General features: G+C 44.4%; 1 protein-coding gene across 1 annotated transcript in view; it reads left to right on the top strand.

Annotated features, from left to right (window-relative positions):
- The window catches only part of nav1b (neuron navigator 1b), a 47,041-nt gene that overhangs the window by 15,162 nt on the left and 12,679 nt on the right, over positions 1 to 19,200 (top strand). The window contains exons 6-11 of the mRNA XM_034532810.1: positions 13,433 to 13,583; positions 14,793 to 15,093; positions 16,197 to 16,926; positions 17,338 to 17,754; positions 18,328 to 18,369; positions 18,479 to 18,639. Coding sequence (XP_034388701.1) covers positions 13,433 to 13,583; positions 14,793 to 15,093; positions 16,197 to 16,926; positions 17,338 to 17,754; positions 18,328 to 18,369; positions 18,479 to 18,639 — 1,802 coding nt within the window. The remainder of the gene's footprint in view (positions 1 to 13,432; positions 13,584 to 14,792; positions 15,094 to 16,196; positions 16,927 to 17,337; positions 17,755 to 18,327; positions 18,370 to 18,478; positions 18,640 to 19,200) is intronic.

Genomic DNA, 19,200 nt, shown 5'->3' on the forward strand with positions numbered 1-19,200 from the left:
GGTGTCCTGCTGCATTTCAGTATTTTAATTAGGCGGCGTGGGGGTTTCGCATTTTAACATTCAACAGTGGTTTTCGAGAGACTTTTCATGCAGACATCGTGGCTTTCTGCTTTGATTCGTTATCTGATGTTTTGCGAAGAGCTTTCATCAGCAGTCTGCACCGGTATCGTTTCTCATTATTTTCTCTCGCAGTGCCCATGACATTGTCAGAGGCGGCTGTTGCTGACAGTAGAGAAGGCCTTCAGAAGTTCTTCACAGGGCGGAGGACTCACCAGGTGTCCTCTCAGTTACACAATAAACGCTCCCTCATCTCTGACTGGGTAGAAACGTCTCAGCTCCTGGAATCTTTGAAGATGTTGTCAACAGGTTGAGAAGAGACAAATAGCTTCACTTAGATAACACGTTCATTTCTTTCTGAACAGGAATGCTGCGTCCTACAGTTTCTTCTTCTTCTTCACACTCTGTTATTGTCTTGTCTGTTCTTCTCCGCCTTCCTGTCCTTCGTCTTCTTCATGCTCTTTATATTATTGTTCTTCATATTTCATATAACTTCTTCTTTGTCTTCTTCACCCTCTTCTTCTTATTGTTCTTTTGCTTCTTCGCCTCCCTCTTTGTCTTCGTCGTGCTTTGCCTTCCTCCTCTTCAAGCCTTTTTTGATGTTGTTCTTTTTCTTTTTCCTGCACTTTGTCTTCTTCTTCTTCATCTTCTTCTTCACTGCCCTCTTTGTCTTATTCAAGCTCTTCTTCTTGTTCTTCCTCCTGTTGTGGTTCACCTTCTTTTTCTCAGCTTTTTTCTTCCTCTGCTTTTCATTTCTCCTTCAAGCCTTTTTTTTTTTTTTTGTCACCTTCCCCCTCCTCTCGCGTCCCTTGTGTGTCTTTATCTACTTCCCTCTCCCAAGAACAGCTGACAGTGAGAGTAAGAAAGAGAGAGAGAGAGAGAGAGAGAGAGCGAGAGAGAGAATCCAGGACAGTTCTCCAGTGTGATATAGCAGCTTTATCGCTGTTGCACATGCAGTGGGATTTAAGCTCAGCCCCTGGAGCGCTCACTTGTCCCTGCTAGCCGGGTCACGTTCTTACTACGGTATCGACAAGAAAAGAAACAAGACACATTTAGATGAGTAAAAAATTAGAGCAACGGAGAAAAAAAGTTTGAAAATGGGTCATTTTAAGTTCTGTCAAAATTTGTAGCTGAGGAGGATCAGAACGACATAAGATTGCAACCAAGAAGAAGAAAAAAGGCATTGTATTAAATAAAGATGGACGACTAGCTCCATGTGTGTGATGTATATAATGTTGTTTGGAGGGAGGTGAAAGAGATCAGACACCTGATCATGCTCAGCGTTGGGTCTTTCGGTGTCAACAATCCCCGAAACATGTGATATGTCATATCAGGCCCCCCCAATTGTTATTCATTGTGTGACGTGTGCTTTTGTTTTACTGCTTCATTATAGGACGCCGTGTGTAAATGCATAGAAGATATATTGTGGTACACATGTGATATGACAATGGGCCCCGGTCGTACCCAGCAGGGTGTCTCACAGCGTGTCTCCTTGAAAGCTGTAGAGCATGTAGAGTAATACCATTTACACCAAGAGGATTACGGGTGTGTTTGGGTGCATACATTGAAATGTCACCCTAGTTATTAGAGGCTATTGTGGCTGCCAAAACACAACAATACATAGAATCCCTGGGGGACGGTTTTCTCTCTGACCTTGAGTAGGTTGCATAAGATAAAACACTTGCGTGGTCTGCGTTTGCATTAGTTTCAGTGGAAAGCACCCTAGATTTTGCTGCAGGAATACTGGAGAGCTGTTCTCGACATCAGGAATTAATCCTCCCTTTAGAAATATACCAACAACTAACTAGTTAATCCGTTTTTTGAAGCGGGGCCCTTGCTCTAATTTTTTTTACTCGCATTTTTCACCTCGCAAATTCTGTGTTTTCATTTTCATTTTCTACTGTACATCCCTTGTCACACACTCGCACTTCAGCTCGTTGAGAACCATTAGCTGCCAGCTCTTGAAAATAGATCAGACTCCCCCAGCGTAACCATGGAAACCGGCTGGTAATCGACTGTATGGCGAGGGGGTGCAGTTTCTGTTCTCTTACACTGGAGCCCCAGTTTGTTCATGCATTTCACTGATCTGAAATAAAACCCTACATATGAGAGAGTGGGACCTCTTGACAATCAATAATGCTGTTGTAGTTTTCAATGTGTAACGCTTGTATACCGTATAAAACCAGTGTGTAACGCTTCAAACTATGTGGAACGAGACGAGCGTCCACTGGTGAAATAATAAGGCACAATGCATGTTGTTTATGAACGGATGGAGCTGCCGTCTAATGGATATTGATTCACCCACAGCAGACAGCACTGGCTATCTACAGCTAAAAGTGTACACACTGACAGTAATCACTGCTGCTGTGTGTCTGCCTCGTCAATACTCTGATGCCACGTACATCTCAATCTCCTCAAGAGCTCCATCTTTCCATCCGAGCTCTCTACAGCAACACGCAGCTCAATGATAATCCGGTTTGGCCCAGTTAAGAGGGGAAAAAAAGTGTTTAAGAAGCCGGTTTTATTCATAATTAATTTAGTCTTCCTGTTGCTATTATTACGAGGACAGATCTACAGTAAATACAACCTTATGTAAATGTGCATTGTCACTTTTTGCACACTAGAGGTCGGAAGATCTTAGAGACAACGTACTCGACATACTGTACATTATGGTTAACATATGAGCAAATATTAGCCTATTTACACATCCGGCAGACATGGAACAACGGTAATCCATTGTAGCCACTAGGGGGCAGACAAATCCACAACCAGTACCATACCACTGGCTCATAAAGCTGGAGGTTAATAATTGTCCTCTTTCTCATCGGATAGACACTGAAAATATGAATCGCCTCTTGCCAAACATAATTCCGATGGTCGCTCTCTCGCTCTAGCTCTCGTTTGGTCTTCACCAACACTTGAGATGTTTAGGACAACTTTCATCTCCAACTAGTCACTGACTGGTAGATAGGTCGCGGTTGAGAAGAGCTTGTTCTCGGAAAACATGTTGGCAGCTACTGGAGGTCGTAAGCAACGAGTGAAAAGAGGCTCGTAACCTCTGCTCTGTAGGATGTGACATGTCTTCGTGGGTCGTCGTCACTACAACCAACTCCTTTCACATTTCACACAGTCATTTGATTCAATGTTGATGGAAGACATATTGATTCATGTTGGTTGGAGTTTTGGGAAGCTGTTTTTGTGTTAATCCCGGTAGATTATCAGGATCTTCTATGTGGTGGTTGCATTATATTATAATATATTTAATTATATTGAAAGTTGTTTCTAATTACAGCACGATACACAGAGCAGTTTGAAATATTACCAGAGAGTACAAGATATTGAAATATTTACTATCATAGTATAGTTTTATTATATTGCATTATATACAGTAGTCTTTTAATACACATGTTCAAACTGTGGAAAGAATGGATTACTTTTAGCTCTCATGAGGGTTAAGGTGGCACGTCAAGAACGACTTCCTGTGGTCACATTCTTTTGAAAACATATTGGCAACGTTTCACCATGACGTGTATGATATCATGCTATTGCAAGCCATATTTAAAACCCTGGTTTATGAGTAGAGCACTAATCAGATTATAGTGTATGTTTTTGTTTTTTTTTCCATATCTGGTATATGAATTATGACTATATTCAGCAATCTGTGTCATTTTAGTGGTGTTCAGTCAATCATGGTTGATGTTTTACAGGCACTCGGCTGCAGAGTGTGTAAGCGCAGGTTAGCTTGTGATGTCTAATGCAGATGTTAAGGGGGAGAATTACTAGTTTTTTCCATAATGTCATTTAATTGATGGGATGAATGCAAGCCTAATGTTTGTAGCAGAACATGTGGATTTCACAGGAGGCCCATCTCCATGAACGTGACGATTGCATCTGACAGATTTACGTTTAGCGGTTTTGAAAACTCTTAAAATGTGAAGATGTAATGTAATATCTGTCTGAACTCGGTTTGGCTCCAAAACGCTTTGGCTGACTGAGGAGAGAACCAACGAAAGGCACCCCGCTGCAGTAAAGCGCTACTGATGACTGCAAAGCCTCATGGGAAGCTAAAGTCACGCCTCACTTTTGGGTTTTTGTGACCACAACACAACATGTTTTATTTCATCACCCTCTCTTAAAACATGAAACGCAAGAATACTTTGACATTTGATTCTGCACCTGCACACTTCTAGATGTATGAAAACGGTTGACTTTGTTCCGCTCACCGTAGCTTCAGTGCTAATCTTGGTCTGTGCGGTAGCCTAGCTTAGAACTACTGCAGCTGTATACAGTTATAACAACATTTCACTAAACCAGTCACAAGCTGTAACATACTGTATACGGTATTGTCTCTTTATAAAATCAATTTGACGAACGGGTTAGCAAGTGTCCTCGTTAAACACCCAGCAGATACAGAGCAACGTTAGCATACATTCGGAGCCACCGGATGACTCCTTTTAGCTCTGTTTTGGTCTCCACCAACTCCCAAACGAGAAACCTTTTCGCTGACGACGGTTGAACCAAAACAATAAAGCCAAATGTTTTACTGACAGACGCTAAGCTACGCTTTGACGAGCTGAAAGGAAGTTCAGGGGATAATTCTCAGTTTGAGCGACCCACATTACGCAAGTATACATTTATCTCTCTACCCTGTAATACGACTGATAGACTGATAAATAATGACTTTGTTACTCTGTTACTTTATTTATTCATTCATTTGTTCAATAATGTATTCATGTGGTCATTACATTTAGGGAAATCTAAACTAGTAAAGTGATAGTACAGTCACCAGAACTACTACAGAGAGATGTCATTATTATAGAGCACGTGCTAATTGGCGGTACATATAAATATAAGATGATTAACAGTGCATTTATTCCAAATGCCAGGTTGTTATGTACCTTTAGTAAAGAATATGATATAGATATGCTATGGAGTGTGTTTTCAGAGAAACAAATCTCTTTCATATTACAGTACAGTACGGATGAATTTCAATAAGATGCTTTATTCATCAAGTAAATGTTTAAGATTTCATGGCGGGATCATGTGCTGTTCTCGGTCTCATACAGAACAAGTCCCAGTTTATACTAGTTTATAGCTGATTCATAACCAGTAGAATACATCTTGTGGATAAAGAGGGGAACCTAAAATTGCTTGTCCTGGCTACAAGGTGACAGCAGGTTTTATGGGCGAGGTTGTGGACATCTCAGGACCGGTTTCCATACAGCAGCATACATGTGCAGGCAGCAATGCGGAGCAGAGAAAGGAGGCTGGTTCAGCAGCATCACATCTCTGATCATGCGGCAACATGGCTCGGGATGTGCTGCCATGGCAACCGTCTTCCATTGACCGACTGATGGACTCTGCCGTGTGTGTGTGTGTGTGTGTGTGTGTGTGTGTGTTTACACGTGTATCAACTGCTGGTTTATCTGCGATGGAGAGAAAGAGAAACAGAGAGAGAGAGAGACACTCTCTTGTGTGAAGACAGCATGCTAACTCAATTAGATTGTTTTATAATTGGCATTGTGGGGGTGAGCTGTCTGCCTATAGAGCTCTTGTATGTGTTTTCCCATTTGCATCCTGGTAATGCCAGGATGTACAGTAGCACTGGTTGTGGACAATTCTTTCATTCAAGCTGCTTTTTTTTCCAAAGATCTGATCTGGAATACTGTATGATTGACCCAAAAAGAACAAACCTCTTACATTCCCCCTCACATGCACTGAATGCATTCCATCGCTATCTTTGCCTTCACTACTGTATTTCGTAGATAAGCCCGTGGCTTAGTTTGCTCCTCTGGCAATGTCATTTCCATGGTAACCATAATAAAGCTTTGCCCGTGCTGGTGAGAGGATCTGCTCTGAGGTTGGCATGTACAGTATGAAAGTGAGTATTCTTGTAGTTTTACAGCCTCACTCGTGGAAACTGTGTGTATCGACGAGCACATTCTGTAATGCACAAAGGGTTTGCTGCAGTCATCTGATCCTGGATCTGCGCCTCCGGCAGTCTGCAATCAATTTCCCTTTCCTGCCCGCCCGGGTTGGACCTTTCCATAGTCACGGAACTGCAGAACTATTGAAGCCTCACACGTTTTCTGACCCACTTAGACACCAAAATTGAGTTCTGGCCTCTTTGCTCGTGTTCTCTGCTGGGATTACAGTTTAGTGAGGCCACCACTTGGGGTCAGGCCTTCATGGGCTATTGCTCTGCCCCCCCCCCCCCCACACAGAGAAAGTTATACACTTTAAAATGTTTGAGTCAATTTGTCATCTGAATATGTTGTAAATGGCTGAAGAAAAAAGAGCCCTAATGAAAAGCACCCACTGTGTTACTGTTGCTCAGACAGTGCAAACAGGCTCTCACAGTCAGCAGCTCCAACACATCTGGGGTCAATATGGAGCTCTCATTTTCCACCAAAGGGTCAGTAAAGTACTGGATGTAGAAGGCCCCCCCCCCCCCCCCCCCCCGGCCCCAAAACCTGCCTCCACCAGAATCCTCAGCCACGTGAATAATGGACATTACAGCAGCACCCCAGGGAGTATGAATCCCCCCCCCCTGTATCATGCCTGCGTGTGGTCGTCAGCTGTACCCGGTCCTTCGGGTGAAAAATATGATACTGTTTTGACTCACTGTAATATATTTTTTTTATAAATCGGAATCACGCGGAACATGAGGTCAGTACAAAAATGTCATATTATCCGCCTCTGCTAATGAAGTCTCGTGGGTTCAGATTAATATGCTGCTCTTTGTCGGATTTGGCGCCGCTTCAACTTCAACGTATTGATCCTGAATCTGCATTACTCAATGTTTGATCGCCACGTCAGTCAAGTTGATATTAATTTGCCGTAGTGCAGGCTGAGACTAACGCAGATCACAAGGACAATGCAACATCATGATCCCCCGAGCGGCAGAGTTTTCCAGACTCTCGGGCTGAAAATGTGGCACCGCATGAGACTCTGGGTCTCAGGATGAAGTGTGCATCAGTTATATTGTGGCAGGGAGGGGGGGCAGAGAGAGACAGTTTCCTGTCTGAGGCTGATCCAGACTGTACATTAATTTTCCAGTCCAATAATCAGAAGACTCCATTTTCTGGGGCCTTTGCGGAGATGGTGCATGCACTCTCTTAGAGACCCATTTACTCTACCGATACACCGCCGCTCTGTGGTGACGCCCAATCCTATTTGTCCGAGCTACGGCCAGGCTCAAAACGGATCAAAATTAGGCACCGGGAAGATCAGAGATGTGCTGAAGCAAAGCCCTTCCAGCTTTTTAATCCGTAGTCCTGTTTGAATAATGATACTTAACCAGCCTGTGATGCTGACTCTCTGAAATAATCCCCCACATTGTAGCCGTCGACTCGGATCCTCTGAGCAGAGGAATGTCGCCTCTTTCTCTGCATCAAAAGGTTTCAAAATCAATCCTGTGAGGAGATATTGTTTTTGTTTCCTTCTAACAGCCAAGTGTTGCCTCCTTTTTAGTACACATTTACAGAGCATGTACACTGAACTGTAGCTATCGGAGGTGCAGCTTTGACTCATTGTGCCCCCTGCTGGAGATCTAATGTCATGACACCACATGTAAAGCAGCAGCACGGTTCAAATTCATCCAGGTTTAACTATGTCTTTTTATTATCTCTCATAAGGCTAACAGAAAGTATTTATTTGAATATAGCTCCACCTGCTCAGAATGTACTGTGTGTTTCCTTATTGATTATGGACTAGTTTCATCAATGACTTATATAGTGGCTGGAAGATTCATCACATTTCCACGTACTATACTTCATGGCCTGTTTTCATGCTTTCGGTTTCCTTTTCTTTTTCCACAACACGACGGTTCCCCGTGTGCCCAAAGCGAAGGCCCGTGAAGAAATGTGTTTCCACATACGGTCCCAGATTCATCCAACACCTCCAGGATGAACTGGAACAACACGGTTTGGAAGAGCCACCGGGCCTTTATCACCCAAAGCGCATGCAGATCAAATACATCAAGAAGTTTCCTTGGCGGTCTCGATTTGTCTCTGCCCTCTCTTTCGCTGCAATATCTTTTAAACACATTTCTGGAGCTCTCATATTGCGGCACAGTTTACTGCGCCAGAGGCAGACATCACAAATAGATCAAAAGCCACAACGGTGAAGGTCAGATCATGAAACGGGTTTACGTAGAGCTGCGACCACCCACGGATGGGTCGGATCTCTATGTTAACAGTTTGTAAATAGCCCAACTAGCAGCACATGCTAAGGATGTTTTTTATCAGTGGAGGACAGCTGTTAGTGTACAGCACTAACAGGACTCTGTGTGGCCCGGCTGAGATAAACAGGAGGCTGTAAACAATTTGTATCATTCGTCATTCTGGGCCACATTTTTGGTTTTTCAGCAAGGTATTTTTTGTATGTTTGTTTTTTGTTTTTGTTTGATCAAAACAAAAAGAGCAACAGGCCGAGAAGCCGACCCCGTCCAATAAACTGCATTCAAAATCCCGTTTCGAGCCAAAGGTATTTTTTTTTTCTTTCTCTGATTTACGTTTGCCGTTTTAAACAGTTTGAAACATGTGGTGAACGGAAATTCCAACAAAAACAACAACGAAAAATGACTTGGGATATGTTTGGGAAACTAAAGTATACTTGATTCACGAGGAACACGAACAGCAGGGGGGGGGGGGGGCAAAATACATTTCCCTGGTGCAGTTTTTTTGTGGATAATTGTGGCTCTTATTCAGATGATGATGATCAGAGTGACAAAAGATAGAGGCAGACACAACAATCTTTTATCAAACGAGCGTCTCACTCTGTGAAAGATATTTTGAGAAACACACACACACACACACACACACACACACACTGTAAAACAGTTTGTTTGACTTCAACACTACGGAAAACCACAGTTAAATTCCATATGAGCTAACTCTGTTAATATTACAAGATGTGGCCTAATGTGGAAAAAAACTGAGGGAGCCGAAAACTACAACACGTCACAAGGGGTAAAATACCTTATTTCCGTTAACTTTCCCACGTCTGTGCTTTGTATCTGCTCCATAATGGATTATTGGCACGTACAATCTTTTTGGCCCCAAACATTTGAACAGAAATAAGTCATGCTTGACTTAAACAGTGGACTGATCCGATTTTGGCCTGAGTTGTGAACAGGGGGGGGGAGGGGCGGCACCTCCTTTACCTCCCCGGAGGAGTCGGTGTGACTGAGCTGAGATCTGGTGAGATCATCCCTGTGAGACTGTTCCACTGCTCACGGGAGGGAGTTTTTTTTTTCTTCTTTCCGAGGCCACTCGTGCCTCACTGGAGGTCCTCGTGTCATCTGTGGCTTTGTGGTGCTTTTGAGCTCGCAGTGATTCAGGACTTCTACCTTGGACGGAGTTTTTCCAGCTCGGCCCGAGGAGGTCAAGCGTGAAGATGGAACACGTTGTATTCCCATTTTGGGCTTTTACATTTGTTTTCAGACTCAACTTGAGACATCGAGTTACCCTGAAGTGTTTCATACGAGCAATAAACAGCATTCAGATCTGAAGACGAGCCTCAATATATCTTAACAGCCCAAAATGTATCCCTTTGGTTCCCTACAGCAGACAATGAGCAGCGTGTGAATACCACTCGATTACTGCTAACATGGGATTATTATAGCTTTTTCTTTTTAATGTTTCACTTAAGTGTGGCAAAGTGATAAAGGAGCCCATCTCACCCTCACATTGAAACCCCACTTGTGGTCGGCCCAGTGACACGTTACTGTAGGATATGAGTTAATTGGCTTCATCGATTAGCTGCACGGTGTCGTATAAAATAACAATAGTGCTTCAAGGTGTACTCCGGTAATGTAGTATTCTATTCCTTTTGTATGAAGTTGTAAAGCAGAAGAGGTTCGAGCCATCCTTGCCTTTGTTGGATCCTACATGTGCCGTCATGTAACTCCTAAACGCCCCACAGCTTCGGTGCGTAAGGCCGGCTCCATGTTTAAAGTCTCAAGACCAAAGCCGAGTCAACCCTGATGATGTAACCGAGGGTTATTTCTTCTAAACTGGAGAGCTAAAGCCACAAAATAGCCTCCGTCTTACGAGGGCTTAACTGAACCTCACTGGTAAAAATGCCCCTTTTTTTAATGAACTATATTTATTTGAGGTAAAAACTGCATGCTTGCATAAACTGCATGCTTGCACTATTTTGACTACATGAAACGCATAGAATCAGTATGAGCATGCATTTATGAGTCGTCCAGTCACTATATATGTAATAAGGTTTTTACCTTATTGTTCAGCAAGGCGGTCGTTGGCCATCATCTCTCAGAGGACCATCAGGGTCTGCCTCCTTTTCCTTTCTTTTTTTTTTTTTCCTCCTCTTCTTTTTTGTGTAAAAGGGGGGGGGGGGGGGGGGGGGGTTGTTCCCTGTCCGGTCCGCAGACCGCTCCTCTCCGCCCCGCTGAAGGGGAGGAAGAAAAGGGGCTCTTTAGCTCTCGGAGGATATTATATTTGAATGCCGGCAGCACGCGACTGATTTCAAGGCAGTTGTGTTCGTATCGGTCCCCAAATGAGCGGACGCGTCTCGGTCGGGAAGGCTCCGCCGCTGCAGCCGGCGCGCAGAGCCCGGCGGACGGTGACGTCGAGGTAACGGAGCCGCCGAGACTCACTGGACGACTTCCTCCGACATCTTTTACACGTGCATGTTCTCCGCTCGTGCTCGTAATGGTCCTTACAGTGCGGTTCGTTGGCTTTACATTTTTATTTTTATTATTATATTGTGGTGAAATTAGATTGAATTCGTTGCGTGTACATTTTTCTTTTATTCTAATTATTATATTGCGGTTAAATAAATTCAATCGTTGGGTATACATTTTTCTTTTTTTCTTATTTTTTTTTTTCTTATTTTTTTTTTTTACTAATAGTACCAGTATTGTAACATTAGAGGACTGAGTTGCATTTTTGGTTGTTGGCAACTCAAATCAAAATTTAAAAAAATTAATAGAATAAAGTCAAGTGGTAATGTTTCTTTACTTGAGCTTCTAACGTTGCTGTTGAAGGGTTATACGTGTGTGCGTTATTATGTTGACATCCATCGTGAGAAGCATTGGGACGCACGTTGACAGTGATTTGGCACTGGGACCAACATCTGCGGAAACTTGTTTCATTCTGGGAGGACAACCACAACTATCTGTGTAATCGAGGACGTCTTCACCGCACACCCCCCGGGAGCTTTGCCTTTCGCTGTCCTTTTTTTAATCCAGAAAAGTGAACTGGAAGCTACATTCTTCTCAGCGTGTGCCATTTCATCCTGTGTGGGGATCGGTTTCTGGTTCTTGTGTTTTTATTTTTGTATTTGCTCATCCATCTTTGCAGTGTGCTTCTAAGCCGGCAACTGTTAGTGTTGTGTGTGTTTTTTTTTTTAGTGATGCTGTGAGATCCAGATCCTGATTGCACCGTCCCCACCAATGCTCCGCCGCACCAATCATCCCTCCAGTCTCCTCCTGAAGTCCAAACATTTTCACAGCAACCCAAAACGCAAATAATAGCACAAGACACAAAAATCGGAGAGACGTTTGGAGCCGTGCCACGGAAAACAAAACAACAAGTTAATTGCCACCCTATGTATGAAGTATGCACTTTGCTGGCGTACTGCCACCTTCTCCCCTGTCTAGATTTCACCTCTTGAGAGTCGACACTTTAGGCTCGTAATGTCAACAAGCCACGGGGCCCTCGTGCCTCTTCGGAGGCCGACATCCCGGTGGGGTTATCCGCGGCCGCTCTGTCGCCCCTGACAGAGGTGGTATTGTTCGAACGTATACCAGGAACATCTGGGCCTCATGTAAACATGAGGCGCAGAAAAACGATTCTTTATTGCATGCAAGTGAACACATTTTCAAATGTGTCATTCATCTGGGGGAGGGGGGGGTTCTCCAAACACCAGAATGCTTCCCACCAAAGTGTCGGGGTGTTTAAAGCTTCTACGCCGCTTTACAGCTCGGCTACAGCCGTGTGATTAAGTCCAATTATGAACGTGCGCGGGCCATTTTTTTTCTCCCGGTGTTTTCCTTGCTCAAGTCCTCGTTCCGTGCCTAGCAGAGGCTAATTGCAGACTGCGGAGCCACGGAGAGCATTTTCAGCGAGAGGACGGATCCAGCTCGAGCAGTGACTCAGCTTTTAAAAAGTCTTATTCATCGTACCTTTTCCACTCTGCCACATTTCTTCTGTGCGCCAACGTTCATTTGATTACCACCTGTGGTTGCCAGTGGTAATGACGGGGGAGGTAATTATACAAATCTTGAGTTGGACTCACTTTCAGCTCTCCGGAGATATCGTTTCCAGATTCGAACATGGCATCATTGCTCTTCGAGAGCACATAAAATGGCTTCCTCCTCAATTCTAAACTGCCCTCTCGAGTCCTCGCGAATTGGACTGTTTCTCACCCTCCTGTGATGTTTCGGTTGATTGAGAGGCTGCTGCCTCTTGTTGAACTCTCCACAGTGATCTGCATTTTAAACGCATTCAAATATTGTGTCTCCAGAGGCCCGATGCCCAGTGAGCAGTTTCCTCTGGTTCGCTCCCTGCTTTCCTCACGCGAGAGGCCGGTCTGGCAGCATCTGTTTCAGGGCGACTTGGTGGAGGGAAGGGTCAGGGAGGGGTCAGACGCCTGTCACTCTGATTTCCTCTCATCCTGCTTCTTCAGAGCATACCAGTTTGCTTTTTAAATTTTTTTTTTTATCTCATCTTCAAACCCAGAGCTGTCAGTTGCCATACTTTTTATTCAGCGAGATTTATCAGCATATCCTGAAGTTGTCCTTGAAGCTGCAGTTAAAGATTCCAATGTGCATGCAAACACAACTAGCTTATGGGATTTATTTGATTATGCTGAAGCTTATTTATATGTATATATATATATATATACTTTATTATGGCTTCTATCTATGAGTTTCCCGATTAATCTTTCGAGGTTTGCTAAAAGCTTCATTCACCACTTGGCTTAACTTAAAGTCTGTGAGTCTGGATTTGTCCAAGTTAATGACAACCGCTGGGACCACAATCCAAACTATTTGATGTAAGGAACGTTTTGGAACGAGTCCTTTATTTTAATAAGTGGGGGAAAGAAAAAAAAAAAATCCTTTTTTATCTTTTTATTTCATTAATACGAAAAGATGGTCCATATGGTCTGGAGCCTTAATATGAGTTGAATCAACGCAACTGCAGCCATGTTTTGGAATTACCTGCTCGTGTGAGCATCCGTCCACCTCCAGAGACCGCTTACTGTCGGGCAGATGGACGTTTCCCCTCCTGCTGCCGGCCTTCTCCTCAGAACGTCTGCACAATCACCACCACGGCTGCCGTGCGTATATATATATATATATATATATGTTTCGCTAAGCGGTCATCGTTGTCTTGTTTTCCAGGTGGGACGAGAGCAGCTCCATCAGCAGCGGGCTCAGCGACGGCGAAGGCGATGGCTCGGAGAACCTCAGTTCGGAGGAGTTCAACGTCAGCTCCTCCCTTAACTCCCTCCCGAGCACGCCCCTGGGATCCAGACGCAGCTCCTCTGTTATGGTGAGCTGAAATGCTGCGCCTAACAGTCCGTGACGGCGTTTTTGCTTTTTCCCTTCCAGCTTGCTTTTATTTGCTTTTTTTTTTTTTTTTCTCGCGAAAACAAGACCTTTTAACTTGAAGCATTTTCAAGGCTTCAACTCTATGATGTCGTTTGCATTGTGTGTTTGAATGCGAGTCCTTTTTTGTTTTGACATGTCCACAAAAAAAAAAAGACCTCATCTGTCATTAAAATGATGCTAGAGAGAATCTGGGGCTGTGACGATGTCATCCGTCGTTGCTGCAGGGCTCTGTTTTAAATGAACTTTGTTAAAGGTCGTTACACTGGGCCTTAATGCCTCTTATTCACTGAAAAATGTGTTCTGCTTATTGTTACTCCACTTGTGTGTTGGACCCGCACTGTGCAGAATGAGGTATGTGCAGGGTTTCACACCAGAAGTCTGTTTTTTTCTTTTTTAGGTTCATCGGAAGGTAGGAGTTTTTTTCTCTCTCTCGCGCCCCTAAAACTTTAACACACGCATGTTAAGAGTTATATTCACATATACGTTTGTATCCTGAGTTGTGCAATAAAGGAACCGAGTAAGGGACGTTAACAAGCTAAATTAACTTTTTTTTGTCAAATGTCAGACACAAATGTCTTGAAACATGCCTGGAGGGGATGTTTAAATAGGTCAAACTTGTTTCTACCTCAAACACAGGTAAACATTCTGTCTTTTTGTGCTTACTTACAAAATGCTCACTTGGGGAGAAATGAACATTAGTGGTTCTCAACAAGCCATCTGCTGCTCTGTATTATATTTATAGGGTGCCAAGAAGCACAATGCCCAATTGTGTCCTCAGTGCCACCTCTTCAATGCACCACATGATCATTTTTCTATTACAGTCTAGCTGTCTTATTTTGGCCCACGGTACAGTCTTTTATTATGAACATAAAGGCTGAAGCCATCCTCTACTCTTCATTCTTTTATTATTATTCTAGTGTTGATTTATCTCAGAAAGTGTTAAATCCACACACTCTTGTTTTGGGATGGGGGGTGTTTTCTTTCCTTCGTCCTCCTCTGTGGCTTTCTTTAATCTGCTGGCGGCATATCGGTCTGTCTCTCCCCGCTTCCCTCTGGAATGCAGCTGAGATGAAACAAAGATTACAGAGAGCTCCGCCGATAACACAGGCCGTGTCTGACGGCCGTGCGTCTTCCCTTCCCGTCTCCGCAGCTTCGCACCGACGCCGAGAAGCGCTCCCTGGTGGAGAGCGGACTTTCGTGGTACAGCGAGGACGGCAAGGCCGCCCACAAGCTCGACAGCTGCAGCTACGAAACGGGGAGTCTCAAGACGGAGGCCCCGAGCAAGTGGAGGAAGAAGCCTCCGAGCCTCGGGGAAGATTCGGGGTGCAAAGGAGAACTGAGGAAGCCTCAGAGCTTGGGTCCTCCGGGTAGTTTCAGGAAGGGCCGTAACCCTCCCATAGGCGTGACCTCCCCCATCACCCATACCTCTCAGAGCACTTTGAAAGTCGCAGGTGAGATCTAATGGTCCGTTCTCTTTCCGTCAGCCTGCTCTCCGCTATTCCTCTCCGTTAGGTTTTTAAAAAAAATAATAATTTCGCTTCATCTCTGCTGCTTTTATCTGGTTTGAACTACTAAATCTATGTCGTCCATTATCTCGATGTAAAACAGTCCGCTTTTAGAGCAGCCAAGGCGGATGTCGGCTTGGTGTCAAGATGAATGCAGATGTCTACCCCCTTAGCGTGAGCCAGGTTTTGATTTGCAGCACAGTATACGAAAGGAAAAATGCGCCATTAAATCAGTCCTTTAAAAAAGAAAAAAAAAAAAGAAAAGAAAAGAAAACTCCGCTTTGAGCCCAGAGCCACGTTTCTTCTATTATCTCAGAGAAAATCCGGTTACTTACCGTACACTCCTACAGAGACGCTGTGTCTGCAGCAACAACGTTTATTTAATCCCCAACAAAACATGCCACGATTTGAAATCCAATACTAACATTTCTTGATTTTTTTTATTTTTTATTTTCCTGGGCTCAATATTAGTTTTGAACAGAAGTAATTATCCTTAAAATCCCTTTTATTGAATCTCGGTCACTATATATTTGCCAGCTCTGTGCTTTTACTTTAATGATCCCCACAGATCTGATTTGATTGAATATTTCATTTGGATGTCTTAAGATATGGTAAAATTAAAAATAAAAAAAAAAGTTAGTTTAATTCATCATAAGAACCTTTTAAGTTGAGTCAGTTGGTGAGTCCGTTGACGACACAGGCACATCTGCTCTCTAAGTAAATACAGATGTTTTTTTTTTGTAATCTCAGCTGTAATGCATAAAAAAGGATATATACATTTGCTTTTATGTGGATGTGTTTGATGTATGCTCCAGTCATTTAAGTGGTTTTCTGTGTGTTTTTTTGCCAGAGTTGACTGGTTTGTCTCTGTCCAGTCATCATTTTTCCGTCTGTGTTTGAGTATCTTGTCCATGTCAGAGTCCTGGTGGTAAGAGGACAAATGGAGTAGCCCACACATGCTTGCTGCTCCTCATCATCATTCAAACACAATTATTTTTGCAATTGCCATATTGTTGTTATTCAACTATGACGTGTCTTTCTTTACGTAGCGCCTAAAAGTGAGAAGCCGCAGGACAAATCCAGGATTTCCCTCAAAACTGCTGGTCTGCAACGGTCTCGTTCGGATGCTGGAAGGGATCACCTTGGAGAGCACCGCAAGCCCCCGTCAGGTTTAGTGAAGCCCACAGCCGGCGCCTCCTTCGGCTACAAGAGGCCACCGACAGCCACCGGTACCGCCACTGTGATGACAGCAGGGGGCGCCACCATCTCCAGTGGCTCTGCTACTGTGGGGAAAATCCCCAGGTCTTCTGGCATCCCAATGAAGCCTGTGGGAGGAGGGACGCCCTCGGGTCGAAAGAACAGTTTCGATGCCAGCAGCGAGCAGAGCTTCCTGGGGCCGAACGTCCGAAACAGCATTCAGTACCGCAGCCTGCCTCGACCGGCCAAATCCAGCACGTTCAGCGTGATCGGTCGCTCTGCGCCTCGGCCCATGAGCGGTACCATTGACCCCAGTCTGTTGACCCTGAAACCTGTGCCCATGTCCTCCACGGGCCCCCGGATTAAAGAGCCCGGGAGCTGTAAGATGTCTAATCGAGCGAGCACAGGCCCAGTGAACATGACGGACCGAGAGAAGGAGAAGGAGAGAGCCAAGGCCAAGGCTGACCTAGACTGTGGCTCTCTGAAAGGAGAGTCCACGGGGGAGTCCACGATGAAGCTGCAGGGCCTGAGACGGACCAGCAGCGGCAAATACCCTGAACTGTCCTCGCCCACCACACCAAGGTGTCTCATGTAAATATTACTTGAAAGGGAGGGTTTTCATTCTGGTACAGGAACTGTGGCACCTAATACACCACCGCCGTACAATGAAAGTTAATGAAATTTCACTTGTGGCACCGACAGGATTTGAAACCATAAAACAAAAAATTCTAGAGCTATATCTCTTTCCACAAACAGTGTCCCGGTTTCTCCGGTTAATCCACAGAGCCCAATGGGAACATTGTCTCCTTGGATTTATTTTTCTGTCCAACTGTAATGCCATGAATCTGAGAGACAGATACGTCAAAACCTTGGCAACTATAACCACAATTATCTAGATGGCTCTACACGGCTTGTGCAAAATAAACTGAAATGTATCCACATTCGTGCACTTCATTTCTCCTATAACGTCTTTTTCTTCCGCCTGATCCCTAGGATGCTGAACACTAAGTCTCTGGGTCGTCCACCCAGCTTGGCCCACCTGGACAAGGTCAACTCCAACAGTCTCGATTACTGCGTGACCCTCCAGGACCTCCCTCCCAAAGTCCCCCCTTACTCCAAGCTGCAGGACCTTGCTGCTTCCCACACCTCCTCCCGCCTCACCATGAGCCCGGCGCCTGTGCTCCACATCGATTCCCCCGGCTCCTACACCAGTGAAAGCCTGAGTCTCAGCGGGTCGCCCCTGCTCTACCCCAAGCTGTCTGGCATGCACCGCAGCATGGAGTCCCTGCCGCTCCAGATGAGCGTGCCTTCCAGTGCGAGGTTTGTCCGAACTGAGATGCATGACAAGGATGAGAGGGGTACGGGGACCTGGGGAGCCGGCAGCAGGACGTCCCTCAACCTCACAGATAGGTAAGTAATATCTAGCATTGAGGTATCAAACGCGTGCAGTAAATGCAAAATATATATATTTAAGTAAAAATACACTTTTTCCATCTTCTTGTGAACCAATACTGGTAAAATGATCTATGTGTATTAGCGAAACAAAATGTCCGGTGTGCAGTTGAACCATTGTTTCACTGTGAAGACATCCAACTTTGGGTTATACGCTTCTTGGCAGCCGACATACCAGCCAACCATGTTTTATGTGCCTTTTCCGGGATTGGACAACTCTGAGGTGTCATTTAAAAGTTGGCGGGTTGGCTCCATCTGTCAAGGTGGAGATGGTCAGAATCTTTTCCTGCCAACATTTTTTAAAAAAAGTACTTTTTGGCAATCCCACACTGTGAACCCAGTAAACCCATACGGGCAAGACAGAGAAAAAGGATTAGAAGAGAAACCCTTGAGATGTCCTGTGAAAAAACTTTAAATTGTTGTATAAATGTATGATAGTGTTAGTGTAAGAGAAACCTATCATCTTCATAATAAGTATTCCCGATGACTGTTTTAATCTCCATTATCAATGTTTTATTCTCTTCTTCACAGCTTGCAAACAGACAGAAATACCTTGCCGAAGAAAGGCTTAGAGTACGTCATAACAATTACAGTCCAAGCATCTATCTCACGCTGGGGATGTATCTTCATTGTTGGAAGTAAAAAAAAAAATTAAATAAATAAATAAACGTTCTTTTCTCAGACGCTACGGCTCGAGCCTGTCGGACAGCGACGGCAAACCGGGACGCCGCCACTCCCACAACATCGTGAGCATGGCGGAGAGCGAGAGCCCCCCCCAGCTGCCGTCTCCCACCCGCACGCTCCTCCTCCCCTCCTCCGGCAAGGCTCCTCTCACCAACGTGGGTGAGTCTGCTCGCTCCACTGGGCTGCCGAGTTCTAAAAACACACCACGCCTCGAAACCAATGGGACTCGAGGTGTTCGATAAGCCATCCGTCTAACCGTTGTTATTATTGAGGGCAGCGATATTAAGAGGAATGTCCAGCATTGACTTTACAGAGAGGAAACATTTTGACACAAGATGGCAATAATACATCATCTCAATAAAGTTATTATCAAAATGGTATCACATATATATATATATATATATATATATATATATATATATATATATATATATATTATATTATATGTGAATATTACGGTCCCACATCTGCTGTGATATAGTCTCGAGTTAAAGTCTGAATTGTGCTGGAGATGGAGGCAACAGGGGGTCATGTCAGGCTATATTTATCTCTATGTTGTGGAACCGTAGTGTTTCCCTTCACCGAGTCATCAGAGTAAGCGTGCGATGCCTAGATACGTCTGTGTGAGTGAGTGAGTGAGTGAGAGTTGCCATACAGACCTGCATCCTACGGCCTTATCTGTGCCACTCACTGTCTTTCCAAACGTCTCTCTCTCGTGTG

This window comes from Cyclopterus lumpus, chromosome 5 (assembly GCF_009769545.1).
Source record: "Cyclopterus lumpus isolate fCycLum1 chromosome 5, fCycLum1.pri, whole genome shotgun sequence".
NCBI classification, from domain to species: Eukaryota; Metazoa; Chordata; class Actinopteri; order Perciformes; family Cyclopteridae; genus Cyclopterus; species Cyclopterus lumpus.